This window comes from Thalassophryne amazonica, chromosome 6, assembly GCF_902500255.1.
Source record: "Thalassophryne amazonica chromosome 6, fThaAma1.1, whole genome shotgun sequence".
Lineage (NCBI taxonomy): Eukaryota > Metazoa > Chordata > Actinopteri > Batrachoidiformes > Batrachoididae > Thalassophryne > Thalassophryne amazonica.
The window spans coordinates 114,445,365-114,461,661 of NC_047108.1; the positions used below are offsets into that span (position 1 = coordinate 114,445,365).

The 16,297-nt window shown below is 40.5% G+C and overlaps 1 protein-coding gene across 10 annotated transcripts in view; it reads right to left on the minus strand.

Annotated features, from left to right (window-relative positions):
• prdm16 (PR domain containing 16) overlaps positions 1-16,297 on the minus strand; it is a 456,303-nt gene that overhangs the window by 34,446 nt on the left and 405,560 nt on the right. For 9 of the 10 annotated variants that reach the window (XM_034173187.1, XM_034173186.1, XM_034173184.1 and 6 more), the window contains exons 4-5: positions 11,520-11,660; positions 3,051-3,153 (exon numbers count right to left, since the gene is read on the minus strand). In XM_034173187.1, the coding sequence (XP_034029078.1) occupies positions 3,051-3,153; positions 11,520-11,660 (244 nt within the window). Of the gene's footprint in view, positions 1-3,050; positions 3,154-4,070; positions 4,390-11,519; positions 11,661-16,297 lie in introns of those variants that run through there. The other variant, XM_034173191.1, reaches the window with a different exon arrangement.

Sequence of the window (16,297 nt, forward strand, 5' to 3'; positions counted from 1 at the left end):
AACCCTGTCTCACAGCAAGTCGTGATTCAGGAGCACGAAATATACATTAATCTACTGGTTCGTGATATTTTGACGAAAACCGCCTCATTTTCGTCACTGCAGCACAAATTCATTCTCATTCATTCCGTGATGGCTGCATGAAATTAAAAGTGAAGGGGGGGTTATTGTTAGGGTGGGGGGAAGGAGTAGGATTAGGCTATGGTTAAGGTTAGGGCTGGGGGTTGGAGTAGGGTTAGTAATACTGAGTTAAAAAAAAGCCCCGTCACAAAAATTAGACTCATTTCGTGCCAGGAGCACGAAAAAAACAAAAATAAAACAAAACGTGAGACTGGGCTGTTTTTACCCCATAACTCCAAAATGTTCACTCATTGATAGTCCAAACGATACCTTTTGGCAATTTGTATAAGTAGACAAATAAGGTGGTATACTGCAGTATGACTGGAGCATTTTTATAATTTGACCCCTGTGTAATCCTTCACTGACCCTGACTTGGCCACAGCCTCCACCATCACACATTTATCCCTATAGACATGTGACCAAAATGCCACATGAAGGATTTTGCCACACTGACCAACCACAGACTACATGCAGTGCAAAGATGTAAAGATTAGCCTAAATAGCCGGTATATTTGTCCACAGGTGTGTGTTTCTGCCCTGGTGACCTGTTCAGGGTGTGGCCAATCCATCCTTGGATAGACTCCGCCCTCCTGTGACCCTCAAATTGGTCTATATAGTGGAGGAGTGATGAGAGGTTGGTGCATATTTTAAACTGATTATAAATCAATGAATTGATCACACCTGGTACATGCAGGATAAATGCATGCGTGATTCTGTGAGAGTGCACGCAGAGTAAATAAAGGTGTATGTGTGTGTGTACGGCGCTGTATGTGAGCATGCATGTGTTTTCTCATTTAGTCTGGTCTGAGGAGGCGGGGTTATAAAGGGGAAACTAATAGCTCTCTTGCAGATGAAGGGAAGCACAATTATGTGCAGTTTAGCAGCTAATCTGGGAGCACGGGTGAGGCCTCGGGGGACTCCTCAAGTCCTCTACTTCAAATTCCTGCCCCGATAAGCAGACACGGCGAGGACGTGCACTGCCAAGCTGCAACTCCTCCACCGTTCTGTTTGTGTGAGGCTCAAACGTGCTGAGTCCTCTGCACACTCATCCTCTCATTTGCCTCAAACGCTCCTCGCTTTCTCTCCTTTCCTTCATCCCATTTCCACAGAAACATGTTGGCATCCTTGGAGCTTGATCGCCTCCTCACCTACAGAATCAGGGCAATCGGACGGAATTATTTATACGTCTGCTTCCCCTTTAACACACGGTTGCAAAGTGCCAAAGATTCCTGGGTCAAACCCCACCCCTGCCACATTTCTCCACGGAATATGGAGTTGCGTCCGGAAGGGCATCCGGTGTAAAACTTGTGCCAAATCAACATGCAGATCGACCTTGGCTGTGCTGTGGCGACCCCTCTTGAAAATGAGAGAGCAGCCGGAGGAGCTTACTCAAAATGTGCCACTCTACTTCCCCTCAATAATCCGGTCTGATTTAAGGTCCTGCTTTACTGGCAGGAGGATTCACACGCAAACTGAGCATCATATCCTGAAAACAAACAAAAAAGGTTCACAACATCGCACGAACATCTTGTTTTCTCTCAGCTTTTCTATAATCCTCGACAAGTCAATGGAATCATTTTTTCCCCCTTCTGCTGGTTCCATGGAGAGTGGAAACAACAAAACAGCATCACCTGACAACACCAATTCACCCCCCCCCCCCCCACAAAAAAACCCCAAGATGTTCAGAAACATGCAGCAAAACTACCACACGTTTCTGCTCAAGTCTGAAAGAAAAGCCCACAGTCAGCCAAGTCTGATGCTGAGATTCAACCTGATGCAGAAGTCAGGTTACTCAGAAAAGAGAATAACCAGAAAAAAAAAATGAAAGAAAAAAAGGAGTGTTACATTTGTAAAACAGAGACAGTCTGACTTCAATGGGAAGAACTTACTGTTATAATAGATAGATAGATAAACAGGGTAAATATTTCATAATGTAAAAATCTATGTTTTTCTGTGCTTTGAATTTTTACTTATTCTGATCATTTTCCCAAAAAATTCCTGATTTTGACCTTTTTTTTTTGTTGGTCATATTTGTATTTTGTATTTTAAAAATGGAAAATTAATTAAATGCAACAAAATAATTACAATAAAAACACAAAGCACTTCAAAATGCATTCACATTAGTTGTAGGAATTGTAGCCAAAAGAAGATTAAATAAATTACTGAAATATTAATATTCATGGAAAGCTTCAAATCACTGAACACACACAGCAGCTTCATAAAAATTATATTTTTCATTTACATCACAAACGATTTATATCATAATATCCGTCCTGGTTTTTCTTCTTGGCATCCATTCAAATTTAAACAGTCTTTAAGATGTCTCAAAATTATTTAGGTTAAAGGTGAGTTTCTGTTTTCAGCATTCTTTTAATGAGACAATAATTTATGAATGATACTTCTGAAAACACACAAAGGAAAAACTTAATTTGAATAAGCACTGTTTCATAATAATAATAATAATAATAATAATAATAATAATAATAATAATAATAATGCATGAATAATTTATTTATTAATTCATTATTTCTGCACTTATGATATTCCACATCAGCCAGTTAAATGTCCTGAAAACATTTTTAGTTGTTTCCTTTATGACAGGTGCCAACTGAGGCACGTTCACATAATTTTAAGGCACAATTGTCCTCATTATCTTCATCATTACTGGCAGAACACTTTGAAATCCCAGTTCTAAAAATGTCGTCAGCCAGATGCTTTAATGCGGGATTTAATTCCTTCCTGAAAATGCATCAAAAGACTAATTCACATAGTTGGCATAAAAAAAAAAAAAAACTGTCGGATGAAAATGTATTTTTCCCCCCCTCACATTAGCGGGATTATGGAGTGCGCTGCTGCTGCTTTCCACCAAAGAAACACAATATGTTGCTTGGAGTTTGTTTAAAACGTGCGCTAATGACGCACATTAATCTTACCTTGTAGGTTCGGTGCCATGGATCCCTCCGGGAAAACCCCGTCCTTCATGTAGACCAGGAGTTCCTCCCCGGCTTCTATGTCCCGAACAGCTTTATAATAAATCTGACACACACAGACAATAACATTTAGGAAGAATTCTAGATGTTAAATCATCATATCGCCAACATGCGTAGAAAAATATCTGAAGATGAACAAGATTGTTGTCATGTTCATAATAATAACAATTATAATAACAACAGTAACTCTTGTTTAAAATATGCAAAATTTAAAGGAAAATCCATAAATGCTCGCAGGATTTTACCATTTATACAAAGGGATTATTTTAATATCATAAACATTATACAAGAGCTATAAATTTTCTTATTTTTATTCTGCAAAAAATAACAACAGTAAAAGAGCATTTGTTTTTATTTTTTAAAACTGCGGATTAGATTTTAAGTACATTCAACATGTCAATAGAAAACAGGAAAAGTACAGCCACTGGAATAATAAAAATCAATAACAATGAATGAAACTGATAGAACACATTATTAAATCAGATGCACACTGCAAACGCCGTTTTTATCCACACAAACCACTCAGTTTAATTCATCAGTTTAATTTAAGTGATTATTTGGACATAGAAAAACAGATAGGAGAGATAAAATAATTCTGAGGCCATCAGGCCTCGAGCGCATTCTGTTCCGACACCCGAACACCGTACAAAACACACAACAACACACGAAAACACACAACACAACTTCATTACGCACAACTGTAATCAAACTTTGTAATTTACAACCACAATAAACACTCACACAGCCTCGAGTTTTCTCATTAAATTTCGAGCAAAAGTTTAAATCTGCTCCGCTTCAACGTGCAAGCAGACCAAACTCTCCTCTGAACGCCAGGGGGCGCTGTGCACCAATTCAAATAGACACGCTCACACACAAACACACACAGTCGCTGAAACTAACTTCTTGGATGAGAACAGCAAAGATTGGACTTCTTGTTTGTTTGTTTGTTGCTGTCGCTCTGACCTTTCGTTTGTCCGCGAGGCTGCCGAACAGTTGCGAAAGTTGCGCAGCTCCGCGCAGCGCCTCCAGCTGCAGCAGCGCGTCGCTCCCGGTGGAGTTCGCGACGCAGCCCATAGCGGCGGAACTGGACCGGGACCCGGATCGGCACCGGGACCTGGAGCCGGACGGCGGGCGGAGGAGGAGGAGGAGGCGGCGGACGGTTCGGCTCGTGGAGCTGCTAGGCTGAGGAGGTCGACTCCGTCAGTGCGCTCCTCCCGAAGGACGGTGCTGGTGATGATGATGTTGATGATGATAATGATGAGTTTCTCTCTCTCTCTCTCTCCGAGTCTCTCTCATTAGTGACTCCTCGTTGCCCCTCGGTGCTCTCACCCGTCGGCCACTCCTCCTCCTCCTTCTAGGTCTTATCTCCAGCCAAAAGCAGCGCGCGCTCGGAGGCGCAGACCCCTCCTCCTGTCCGTGGGTTCGATCCCAGTCGCCGCCGATCATCAATCTGTCACCGAGCGAGCGACCCGCTGACACTCACTTATCTTATTATAATTCTATGACGCGCTGATTGTATTTAATAATTTCTTACAAACATCTGTTCCACCTGAAATAACTTATATCACTTTTTTTTTAATCTGTCATTTTTTAAAAACTCCTAACAAGCAGTGTGCTTTGTCAGTCACGATGCCTATCATTAAAACTTATTTCTAATCCATTTTTCCCAAATCTAATATCAAAACAAAGATATTTTAAGACAGTAGTATCATAAAACTGGGAATAAAACTTGCAATATTAACAGCTTTTTCGTTTTTTTCCCCTCAATCATCCATGACAGAAAATGCAATCGTGTTTATGAAGTGAAATTAATAACACTAATACTTCTAAAGAAATCATGCAATGTCCTCCTCACAGTTTCCAAAAATATTTTTTTTAAATATACATTTTTATGTATTTTTATTATTTCATGTTTAACTGTAATTAGTAATATGAATTAATCTAATTTTTGCAATAAATCATATTTAAACAGAAGGTTGAACTGCTTTTCATTTGACGCATGCACACACACACACACACACACACACACACACACACACACACACACACACACACAGAAATATTTATTTATTTATAACGTTAGTATGTACTGTATTTGTTGTTTTGTGATAATTTCTTGCTGTTTGACCTGTCGTGACTTCTTCCTTTCTCTGTTCAGTGATCAGTGGACAGATGCCTCATTGATCAATGCCAGCCAGAGGGCCAGCCGGAGGGCCTTCACCCCCCCAACACACACACACACACACACACACACACACACACACACACACACACACACACACACACACACACACACACACACACACACACACACACACACACACACACACACACATGCACACATTAACCGTCAGACTTTGTACCGTTTACTTGGCCTGTGAAAAGCTTTGGCCTTCCAATGAAATAAATAGTTTTAATATAATTTTATAGAATTTCACACACACACACACACACACACACACACACACACACACACACACACACACACACACACACACACACACACACACACACACACACACACACACACACACACACACACACACGACTTGTTTTGAAATGGCAAACAGGATTAATTTGTAATCTGCCTGCTTTTTTGTGATATGCTAAAATCCAGTAAATCTATTAAGACAAACAAGCAAACAAAAAAGAAAACACTGATTTGTGATGTTGTAATTTTAGATCACACACAGACCTTTACCCCTCCAGAACTGTCGGTGGTGCTATACTTTTTCTGCTTTACACCCACAGCTGAACTCTTGGAGCATTGGCCATGTGATTTAGTTTGACTACATTAGCTGCAATTATGTTTGTTCTTCAAAGTATTTTTCTGACAAGCATGACAGCTGCATGTGAGCACTAAAATTTCCCGTGCAGGCTTGTTTTATTTTTTTCCCCTCATTTTTCTTCTGTATTATTTTTTACTTTGATCTTCACAGGCAACTAATTTGTTGGTGCGCACTTCTGAACCAGCAGCTGTGGCCTTGGTGACCCCCAGACCTAGGCTATGGAAATGAAAGAAACTTAAAAAACAAGCTTTTTTCAGCTGCCTGTAAGCTTGGCCACACCTGCTCCTAATTTCCATCATGCATGTGATGATAATATTATTTCCTGCAACCACATGTCCAGCAGGTGTCAGACAAGCTGTGTGCAAGTTCAACCACACCTGCTCCTAATTTCCTGCATCCACCATCCACCCAGCAGGTGGCAGATTTCAGCAGGTGGCAGGCAGGTATATGATACAATACATAAGCAAAATAAAGTGACTTTATCTGTTGATCTGGTGCATCAAATTTCTCCAATGTTTCAGCAGTTTATCCTCATTGTATCCCCTTTAAATTTGGAGACACATTTACAGGGGATATTAATATATGATTTTTGAGTTATCATGTTAAAATACTGGAAGGGATGGACTCATTTGTTTATCTATCTGTACAGTCACTAAGTGCATTGTACAGAGAACATGCATATAGTTTCCCCATATCGTCACCTCTGGTGATGACATTAAAATGTGGACTGAGCCCAGATATGTTGCAGACGCTTATGTACTTTTTATATGACTGGAAATGTCTCTATGTGAAGGGAGACAGACAACAACAAATAAATGAATCGCTAACACACAGACAAGCAGCCGTGCGCAAGTTATTAAAACAAATGCTGCACATATTCTGTGGCTATAACGGTGTAAATTATAGATGATTGCACGTTCATTTGTCCAAACCTTGCATCCTTAACGGCACACAAACAAATATGTTATCCACTCGCTCTTTAAAAAGGTTACTCTTGCATTAGAATTTGCTTTGCGTGCACATATTTCCATAAACTCATGCATTGTGCATGTCGGCCCGAAAAGAAAGAAAAATCAACGAATAGTGCACAATTCTGTTAAATTATACATTTGAGTGGCCACGTGTCTGTAAATAAATAATAAACGACTGGTCAGGCGAACAACAGCAAAGCAATTTGCTGAGTGCAAACACATCAGAAAGCAGGCGTGCATGTGGCCTTTCCCGCGGCACTGAGCTTGCCACAGTTTTGGCCGCTGCCCCGATTTTTTTCTTTGACGTTTTCTGGCCGTGGCGGGGGGCACTGATGCGAAAATCTTAAAAGGATTAGGCCGTTCGGTGTTGCTAGCCAATTGGTGCTTGTCAATCTCGGAGGCCCCCGTGTGTTTCTTCTCAGCCCAACCAGGCCGCCGGATGGTCGGGCTGGAAGTCTGAGGCTTAACGGGACACGCGGGCCCGTCCCCGCCGTGTGATGGAGTGACAGGTGGCAGATCAGGACACAAGCACAGAGAACGGAGACAAAGACGGCCAGGAGCAGGCGGCTATAGAGACAAAGACAGGAGGGGGAAGGAGCCGTGTAGGAAGGGATTAGGAGACAAACAAGAGAGGAGTGACAGGCATGTGGGACAGACAGAGAGACATACGTGGCCGCTGTCATTTACATTCATGTGTTCTGTCCCGTTTTGCCTGTTTTGACACGTTGTAGAATCACCAGGTCACGTCGGTTTGTTTGTCTCCAAAACTAATGAGGAGTCTTTCGGGGAACTTTGTGGGGACACAGTTCTTGGCTCACGTAGGACTAGATTATGCCCAGATTAGCACAGCTGGTTATGAAGTCATTGTGACAGACGATGATGACGTCTGTCTACACTGTCAAAAACAATTCCATGCTCGCGCAACACGATGCACTTTCTTCTTCACGGCTATCTGTTGTACACTGGTCACCAAAGGTGTGCATCGCTGCCATCAGGTGGCCATGAGTGGAAGTGACAAAGCTCTCTGAAAACAGATGTTTTTTGCTGTTAAATGTGGTTGTCATCTTAATTTCATGCAATGACAGCTAAACATCTGTTCTTATATTTATTACATATTAATTTTTTTGTTTTTATCAGAAGGTTTGGAGTTGCAATTGTGTTAAGATGAACAACAATACTTAAAATTCACACTGATTTATTTACAGAAACAAGCCCCTCATCGGCAGTCAACTTGTAATACCTCACCACGGGATGGCTATGAAGCTAAGAAAACTGGTCATCTTAAGAAATGTATTTTTCCTTTAGTGAGGTAAACACACGTTTACCTCTTTAACAATTGCCTCCGTGCTAACAAACAGTTTGAATGATGTTTTCACCAGTTCAGTGGTGACAAGAAGCGCTTTACTCTGTTTTCAGCTTGCCCCGCACCATGACATTATAGAGCCATTAGCCTGTGATGGCGTTTGCATTCAAAATCAATATTGCACTGATTTTTTTTTTCCCCTGGGCAAAAAGATGACACACAAAACATCTACAAATAGAGCTCAGGTTGAAAAAATGTCAGAGTTCCCCTTTAACTTGCACTAATATAATGTGAGGAATACTGAGGTCATAATCTACATGATGTGTAAGGTTACAAATAGAAAAAAAATATTAAAATTTTCATTAGTCTTATAATCAGCAATTTAAAAAGTTGCATTCAGTTGTTAAACTTACACAATCGCATGCTATAGAATGAATATCCAAAAAACAAAACAAAACAAAAAACTACAAATTTCCATCCTGATGTTATACAACATTATGCAATACATTTAATAAATAAACAAAGAAAGTTACAAATTATAATTATTGCAAAGTGAGTTTGTTGCTCAAGATGAACTCAAGTTATTATAAATGTTTGCTGCTTTACCCACATTTATGCAAAATTAATGTTTGCATACACTTTATTTATGCTACAGTCTGAAGCACTGGCAAACATGTTAATACATATTTAATATAACTAGTGCAGTACCCTGTAGAAAGTATGCATTCCCACAGAAAAGTGGGAGCTTTGTTGACGATCTTCGTCAAAGTTGGCACATGAGAACGTTCCACTTTGTGATAATAAAGCAAGAAGCGTCTGTGTGTCTGTCTATGTGTCTGTCTGTGTGTCTGTGGCTCGCATATCTCTCAGATTGTTTGTGTTTTATTCATTTCTTTAATTTAATTTATTTTTTTCCGTCTCTCCCCCGTGAACGCGTTAGAGATAGTCATCTGTTTAAGGTACAGAGTGACTCATCTTTGTCGAAGCTGGTGAGAATGTTCTGCCTTGGGCCATTAATGATGATGCGTTCAAAATACAGGTTTGGAAAATTAATCCTAAAAAGTTTCATAATAAAGGGTGCACATCATTGTGTCATGCACAAGCCATATCGGAAAGCTGAGGCTGATCTGACAAACAGAGAGATGTGCGAGTCACACACACACACACACACACACACACACACACACACACACACACACACACACACACACACACACACACACAAACTCACACACATCTTGTTTTATAGATAGATAGATAGATATGTAGGAGAAAATATTTAGCTCTTCATGTTATTGGTTGACACCATGACGTTTCACCATGTTTGAGCAGAGCTTCATTAATTTTGCATTTCTTAAATTTGTCTCATGGCAACAAGTTAAAAACACACATTTTTATTTTATTTATTTTTTCAAGTGTTTTCACCACAAACACAGAGGTAAAACTCCAAAACTTTAAGCTTAAAGTTTATAGTTTATATTTCCAAAATTACATTTGATCACATTTCACTGAAAGAAAGAAGATCCAAAACACTGTATTTTTAAATCAAATGTGTCATATTGAATAGCTGATATTTTATTCTGAACTTTGATCCTGATCAGTCACCTTTGATCGTGATCACTAATATTTGCTCTTGATTATCATGATTTGATGTTGATGTCATTTTCATTTAAAATAGTAATGTTATATTAATTTTATTTATAAAACAGTTTCACAATAAAAAGTAGAAAGTGCTGTATAATTTAACCAAAGTTAAAAGAAAAATTATACAATTACAACAAATATTCTGATCAAAAATAAAATCCCAAACTAACAACAAAGCATGCACAGTTATAAACAGCAGAATACAGGCTGAAGTCACAGGTCAAAAACATTAGGATTCCGTTATGAGAGGGTGGGGTGGGGGGTCAACAACCCTGCCCTCAGTGAGCAACTGTCCATGCTCCGCACCCCCCAAATTAAATAAGCCGGGTATCTCTCAGCCAATCAAGAAGTGGGAAATACCCGACTTGTCTAATCAGCTGTGGCTGCTCACAGCAGGTACACAAGGGAAGAGTCAGTGGAGGGCAGGTGGTCTCCAGGAGCAGGGCTGCTGATTCCTGCATTATGGGGCAAGCACTTGGGATCAGAGTCTAGAGTGGGAAAAGTTTTTCAAGTAAATATATTGACTGTCCTTTATGATGTCATTAGGGTAGAATGTTATGTTTTTCTTTGTAATGCAATTGCACAAGAAGAGTAGGTTTTCTTTTATGATGTCATAATGCAAGAAGTCTTTTGAGGACATATTAAAGGAGACTATGAAGTTAGTTAGTGGCAGGTACTAGGTTACTATCTTAGCTTAAGCAGTTAGAGATTCAGTTACGAATCAAGTTACTTTCTACTTTTACAAGGTTACAACAAAACAGTTACCCAGTAAAGATTCAGTCATTACTTACTTCTGTAGTCATCTATGACATATAATTGCTTTTTCTTTAAAATTGATTGACTTTGATCAATAACTGAAGGGAAGGCCCATCTCTAGACTCAAAGCCGACAACTAGACCAAATTTGATCAAAATCGGTTGATGTGTTTTTCAGATATTTTGCACAAAAGCAAACAAAATATAAAGACAAGAGACAACAAAAACTTAACTTCCTTGGCAGAGGTAATCAACACAGAGTATCATATGGAGAACCAGAAAATGTATGAACATGAAGCTGCAACATGTTAAGGGACAAACATGATGAGGGTCGGGGTCCAATTAAGGATTTGGTTTTTTTTTTAAGGCCATTGGCTGGATGTCTTTCCAAAATTATCGATGCCTGACCAGGTTTCTTCATAAAGTCAAGCAGCACAGAGACAGAGAGAGAGAGAGCGAGAGAGAGAGAGAGAGAGAGAGAGAGAGAGGAGAGAGAGAGAGAGAGAGAGAGAGAGAGAGAGAGCGCAGAGGAAGAGCGTTCCTTGGATAATGGTTATTATGGGACTCAGGAGTGTCAGGCTATTCTTCAGCCTCTTTACACGGGTCATTTCCTAACAGCACTGGCAACAAGCCCAGCCACAGACACACACAATAGAGCCATTCCTTGGTCATTACTAGCATACACATATTACTACCACAATGGTAAATAAACACACACCCACCCACCCACACACACACACACACACACACACACACACACACACACACACACACACACACACACACCACACACACACACACACACACACACACACACACACACACACACACGTACGCACACACGCAGATCCCATCGGACACAACAGCATCCACTTCCCCTTCATGTGCTTTTCCTCTCACACACATTCACACTACAAATCCAAGCAGGACATCGCTGTCCTTCCACTCACCTGGTCTCCGGTCAGATGACAGGCCACGAGGTTTTGCTCCTCAAACGTTGAGGCAGATCGGATATATTTCAGCCAGCTGCTACTGGGGGCATCCGGGCCAGTGTCCAGTGCAAATTTGATGTTGCCCATGTCATCCACCACCTGTTAGAGAGATGCAGGGAAGACATGAGAAAAGTTCATGGATCATACTGTAAATTAGCAGTAAACTGGTGCATTCCTCTGCAAAGGCCCTAAAATATCTTATTTGGTCATATTGAAAAAGTATTTTTAAATTTCCTGGCCTTTCCCCCCTTTTTTTCACAACCATCTCAAAATGCAATAATTCATTCTACTTCAGGTACGATCCAATCCACTGGATAAAGTTTTGTGAAAAATGGTTTATCTGTAAAATGTTCTCGTGATTGTTACCTCCACCAAACCGGTTCTGTCTTCAGCCATTCCTGGTTGTTGCTTTGTTTGTTTATTTGTTCATAGACATAATTAAAATGTTCTAATCCAATCTCCACAAAATTGTTGGAGTTGTCAATCATTCTGGATTGTTTTTAACTTTTTAATTTTTTGATATTTAAATAAATGGAATGGTAAATGGACTGCATTTATATAGCGCTTTCCCATCTGCATTAGACGCTCAACGTGCTTTACAATTATTCCTCACATTCACCCCGATGTTAGGGTGCTGCCATACAAGGTGCTCACTACACATCGGGAGCAATAGGGGATTAAAGACCTTACCCAAGGGCCCTTAGTGATTTTCCAGTCAAGCGGGGATTTGAACCGAGGATCTTGTGGTCTCAAGCCCAACACCTTAACCATTAGACCTTCACCTCCCCCTTTCAGTGAGTTTCTCAATAAGATTCAGATGATTTCCATGAAACATATTGGAATGATCAATTATATGACAAGAAAGAATCAGAGGAATTTTTGGTGTTAGTGAGGATCTGAATTTCTTTCTGTTCATTTCTCCAATCACAGCCACAGAAGCCTGTAACTTCTTCTGGGTTGTCTGGGTGTCTTGGTGGCTTTCCTCACTCTTCTCCTTCTTGCAGTCACTCAATTTTTGAGAACTGCCTACTCCACACAGATTTACCATAGAGTACCATACTGTTTGCATTTCTTCATAAATGATGTCAATAAAGTCCAAGACATATTCAGTGACTACTTTACCATCAGAGAGCCTCGTCCACAATGACCACAAAAGACTCTGAGCTGTCACTGATGTTAAAGGGGGCAACACACGGTATTAAAAACAGGGGGATAGAAACTTTTGATCAGGGTCATTTGGGTAGTTTCTGTTGTCATTATGATTTAAAAAGAGTAAACACATTTGTTTGACAATAAATGGCTTCACATGACCACTAACCACGAGTGAAAAAAGTTTTGTGTTATCAATGATATTCTCTGAGAAATGCCCAAAACAATGAAAAATCTGCAAGGGATTGGAAACTTTTATATAAGAATCCCTTTGACAGAATTAAAACCATCCATACACAGCACATGACCAACAATAAACATGATCAATTTTGCAAAAATAAATAAATAACTTTTTAACATATATCCCTTTGATAATCATTAAAGCCATCAGCCATACATCGTGCATGATGGACAATAAACATGATCAATTTTGCAAAAATAAATAAATAACTTTTTAATAAATAGCCCTTTGATAATCATTAAAGCCATCAGCCATACATCGTGCATGATGGACAATAAACATGATCAATTTTGCAAAAATAAATAAATAACTTTTTAATAAATAGCCCTTTGATAATCATTAAAGCCATCAGCCATACATCGTGCATGATGGACAATAAACATGATCAATTTTGCAAAAATAAATAAATAACTTTTTAACATATATCCCTTTGATTATCATTAAAGCCATCAGTCATATCATGCATGATGGATATTAAACATGATCAATGTTGTACAGATCCAGACAAGGATCAGAATTGACTCCAGTTGAAAGTAATAAAACACCTCAATTAGTATAAGAAATATAGCAAAAAATTAAAAGAAACTCTGAATCCCAATAACATCCAACATTGTTAATTTTTTCTGCAGAGATACACATTTTCTTAGTGCCCTTCTTGTAAATATGAACAGTTTGTCAGTTTTCTGGACTTGCTTCTTTGCGGATCTGACCCAAAATGCAATGCAACCTTGGACATGCCAGACACTGTTAGCTTGTTTACTGAAAAATGTTCTACCATACAATAAAAGTGAGCAATATATACTTTCCGATACAACTGAATGGGAAGGTTTGTCCAAACAGGAAGGTTTGTCCAAACAGCTGAATGGTTTATATATTGCAATAATAACACAATTTTTGAAAAAACAAAATGTTGTCTTTGGCCAGATTTTCCCAAAATGTAAGGTAATCCTTTCCAGAATAGGTCCAACACTTTCATTAAAGCTACAGTCCCTTTGAATATTTTACGATTTAAGTCATAAAAATGATTTCCATGAGCACCACAATAACATTGCACATGAACTTCTTCCTTCATGTCATCTGCAAGATCTCATGGAGCAAAGTCACACTGTTTGCTCTGGAATTCCTCCAAAACAAAGACTTTACCAGCAATAAAATTAGCTGCAATTTTACCATAAACCACAGAAATGACAGTACTTTATTTTAAAAAAAGAAAAAAAAAAAAATTTAAACAAGTAAATGTCAGAGCTGAGACGCCCTAATAGACATTAGTGGTCAGTTTTAATGGATTTCCATCGTAATAGTCGTTAAAAATATATATCACATTCCATAAAATTATGCACTTTTTCGGCAAACTTGCACCATTATTTTGAGGTTTCCATTCCAAGATTGTGTCATCACTTATTTGAAGTTTTGCAAACGGCACTTCATTTGTTTGTGAGCCGTTGTGCAAACACTTCCACAAGCAGACACTCCTTCGTGGCCGCGTTCAGATACGAGCAGTTTGAGTTGGACGTCAGTCGGACACTTGAATGACAGCCGCCTAACCTTGTCAATCCTGACAACAAGCTCAGGAAGCGGCTAAGGAGGAGCAAGGAGACAAACTGTGGCTTCTTTTACTTGTCCAAAGACTTTCTCTGGCACATATCAATCACCTTTTGTAACCCCAATGCCCCCCCGAGACTCCAAGAATGGGTTTTAGGTTACCCGCTTTCATAGAGAATGGAGAAGGATGGAGGTGGAGGTGAAGGAGGAGGAGGAGGAGGAGGAGACAAAGGACGCTTATTATGTTGGAAAAGACGTGAAGGGAAAAGCAGGAAGATTGACACCAGTTGGTCTGATCCTCCACGGTTCACTGTGAAAATTCCAAATGATGCTTTGCTTCATGTTGACCAATAGAGAAGATGATTTATGCATCTTTCCAACACTAGTTTGTGGGGTTTGTTGGTGGTGTTATGGAATCTCCAGGCGGCTCGGATGAAACCCCTGAGCTCACCCTCTCCACCAAGCTGGGGACGAAGCTCCAATTTCGCCCCAGTGCCGCGTGTGATACTGAGCCTGTGCGAATCCTCCGGGGAACAGCGGCCTGAGACAGAGCGAGTCCTCTAATTACATCTCCCAATCAGGCGGGCCGGACTCCAACGCTGACCTCTAACTTGACTCTCTGCACTCCTAATCACAGTCAAATGTCCGCTGAAGGAAACCGAGGTGTGATGGAGGAGAACCAACAAACTGTGTAAAGTTCATGAACTCCTCTAACTGGCTGCGTTTCTTAAAAAAAAACGCGTTTGCTTCCAGCTCGTAAACAGTCACGTTCGTCTTGTCTACACGTTGCAGAAGGCCTGTTTCCATTGGTGGACATGCAGGTGCCAGGCTTAGTGAGTAAATATGAAACGGGTCTGGCTGGAGGTGTGGAAGATCTGCCAGGTTACAACTGAAGTAACAAAAATTTTGTGCTACGTCGGGACGAAGGTGTGAGTTTGCCGTCCGCGCCTGCTTCATACTAACAATGCATGTTGGGGCTCCGGCTAAAAATAATTCATCCAAACCTGCTCCTGCGGGTAAGAATGCTCCGTACTTAAAGTGTAAATGCAGTTGGTGGTTGTGAGAAAATGCGGCAACAGTCGCTTTAATTTAATGAGTAATAAGAGCCTTTGATAGCAGCGAGAACACGTGTTCTACACCCTGACGTGGAGAAACAGTCTCACCCACACCTACTCCACCCAGGGCAGTGCAGTCAGGGTGCACTTGTCATGGGTGGGGGGGTTGGACCGCAACTGGTATTGGCTTTATGAGCGCATGAAGAAAATCTTCCAGGTGGTGCCAAAGTGGACGGAATTCTTTCCTCCTCCTTCCTTTTTGAGGTGTGAGGTGACAAAGCGGAGCTCTGGACAGACTGATGGCCACATGTCTACATATTGGATGTGGCAGAACGCATTCACACACACACACACACACACACACACACACACACACACACACACACACACACACACACACACACACACACACACACACACACACACACACACACACACCCTTGGCCCCGCCCCCTCTCCTCCAGGGCCTGCCCGGGGCCGTAATGAGCAGCAGACCTGTGTGCGTTGTGTGTATGTGTGTGTTGTCATGGAGTCCTGCTAACACCCCGTCTCCGGGTGGAAGCCTGATTTATAAGGCTTCAAATGAGGTGCAACAGAAAAGGAGCGCCAGACCAAGCTCACGGCTGATTGTTTGTTTACCTTTTCTTTTGCACCTCCTGTGTCACAAAAGAGGGAGGAGGAGGAGGAGGACCTGACTGGAAATGATCAGGTCAACAATTCTCAACAATATCATGTTGTTACCATGTCAA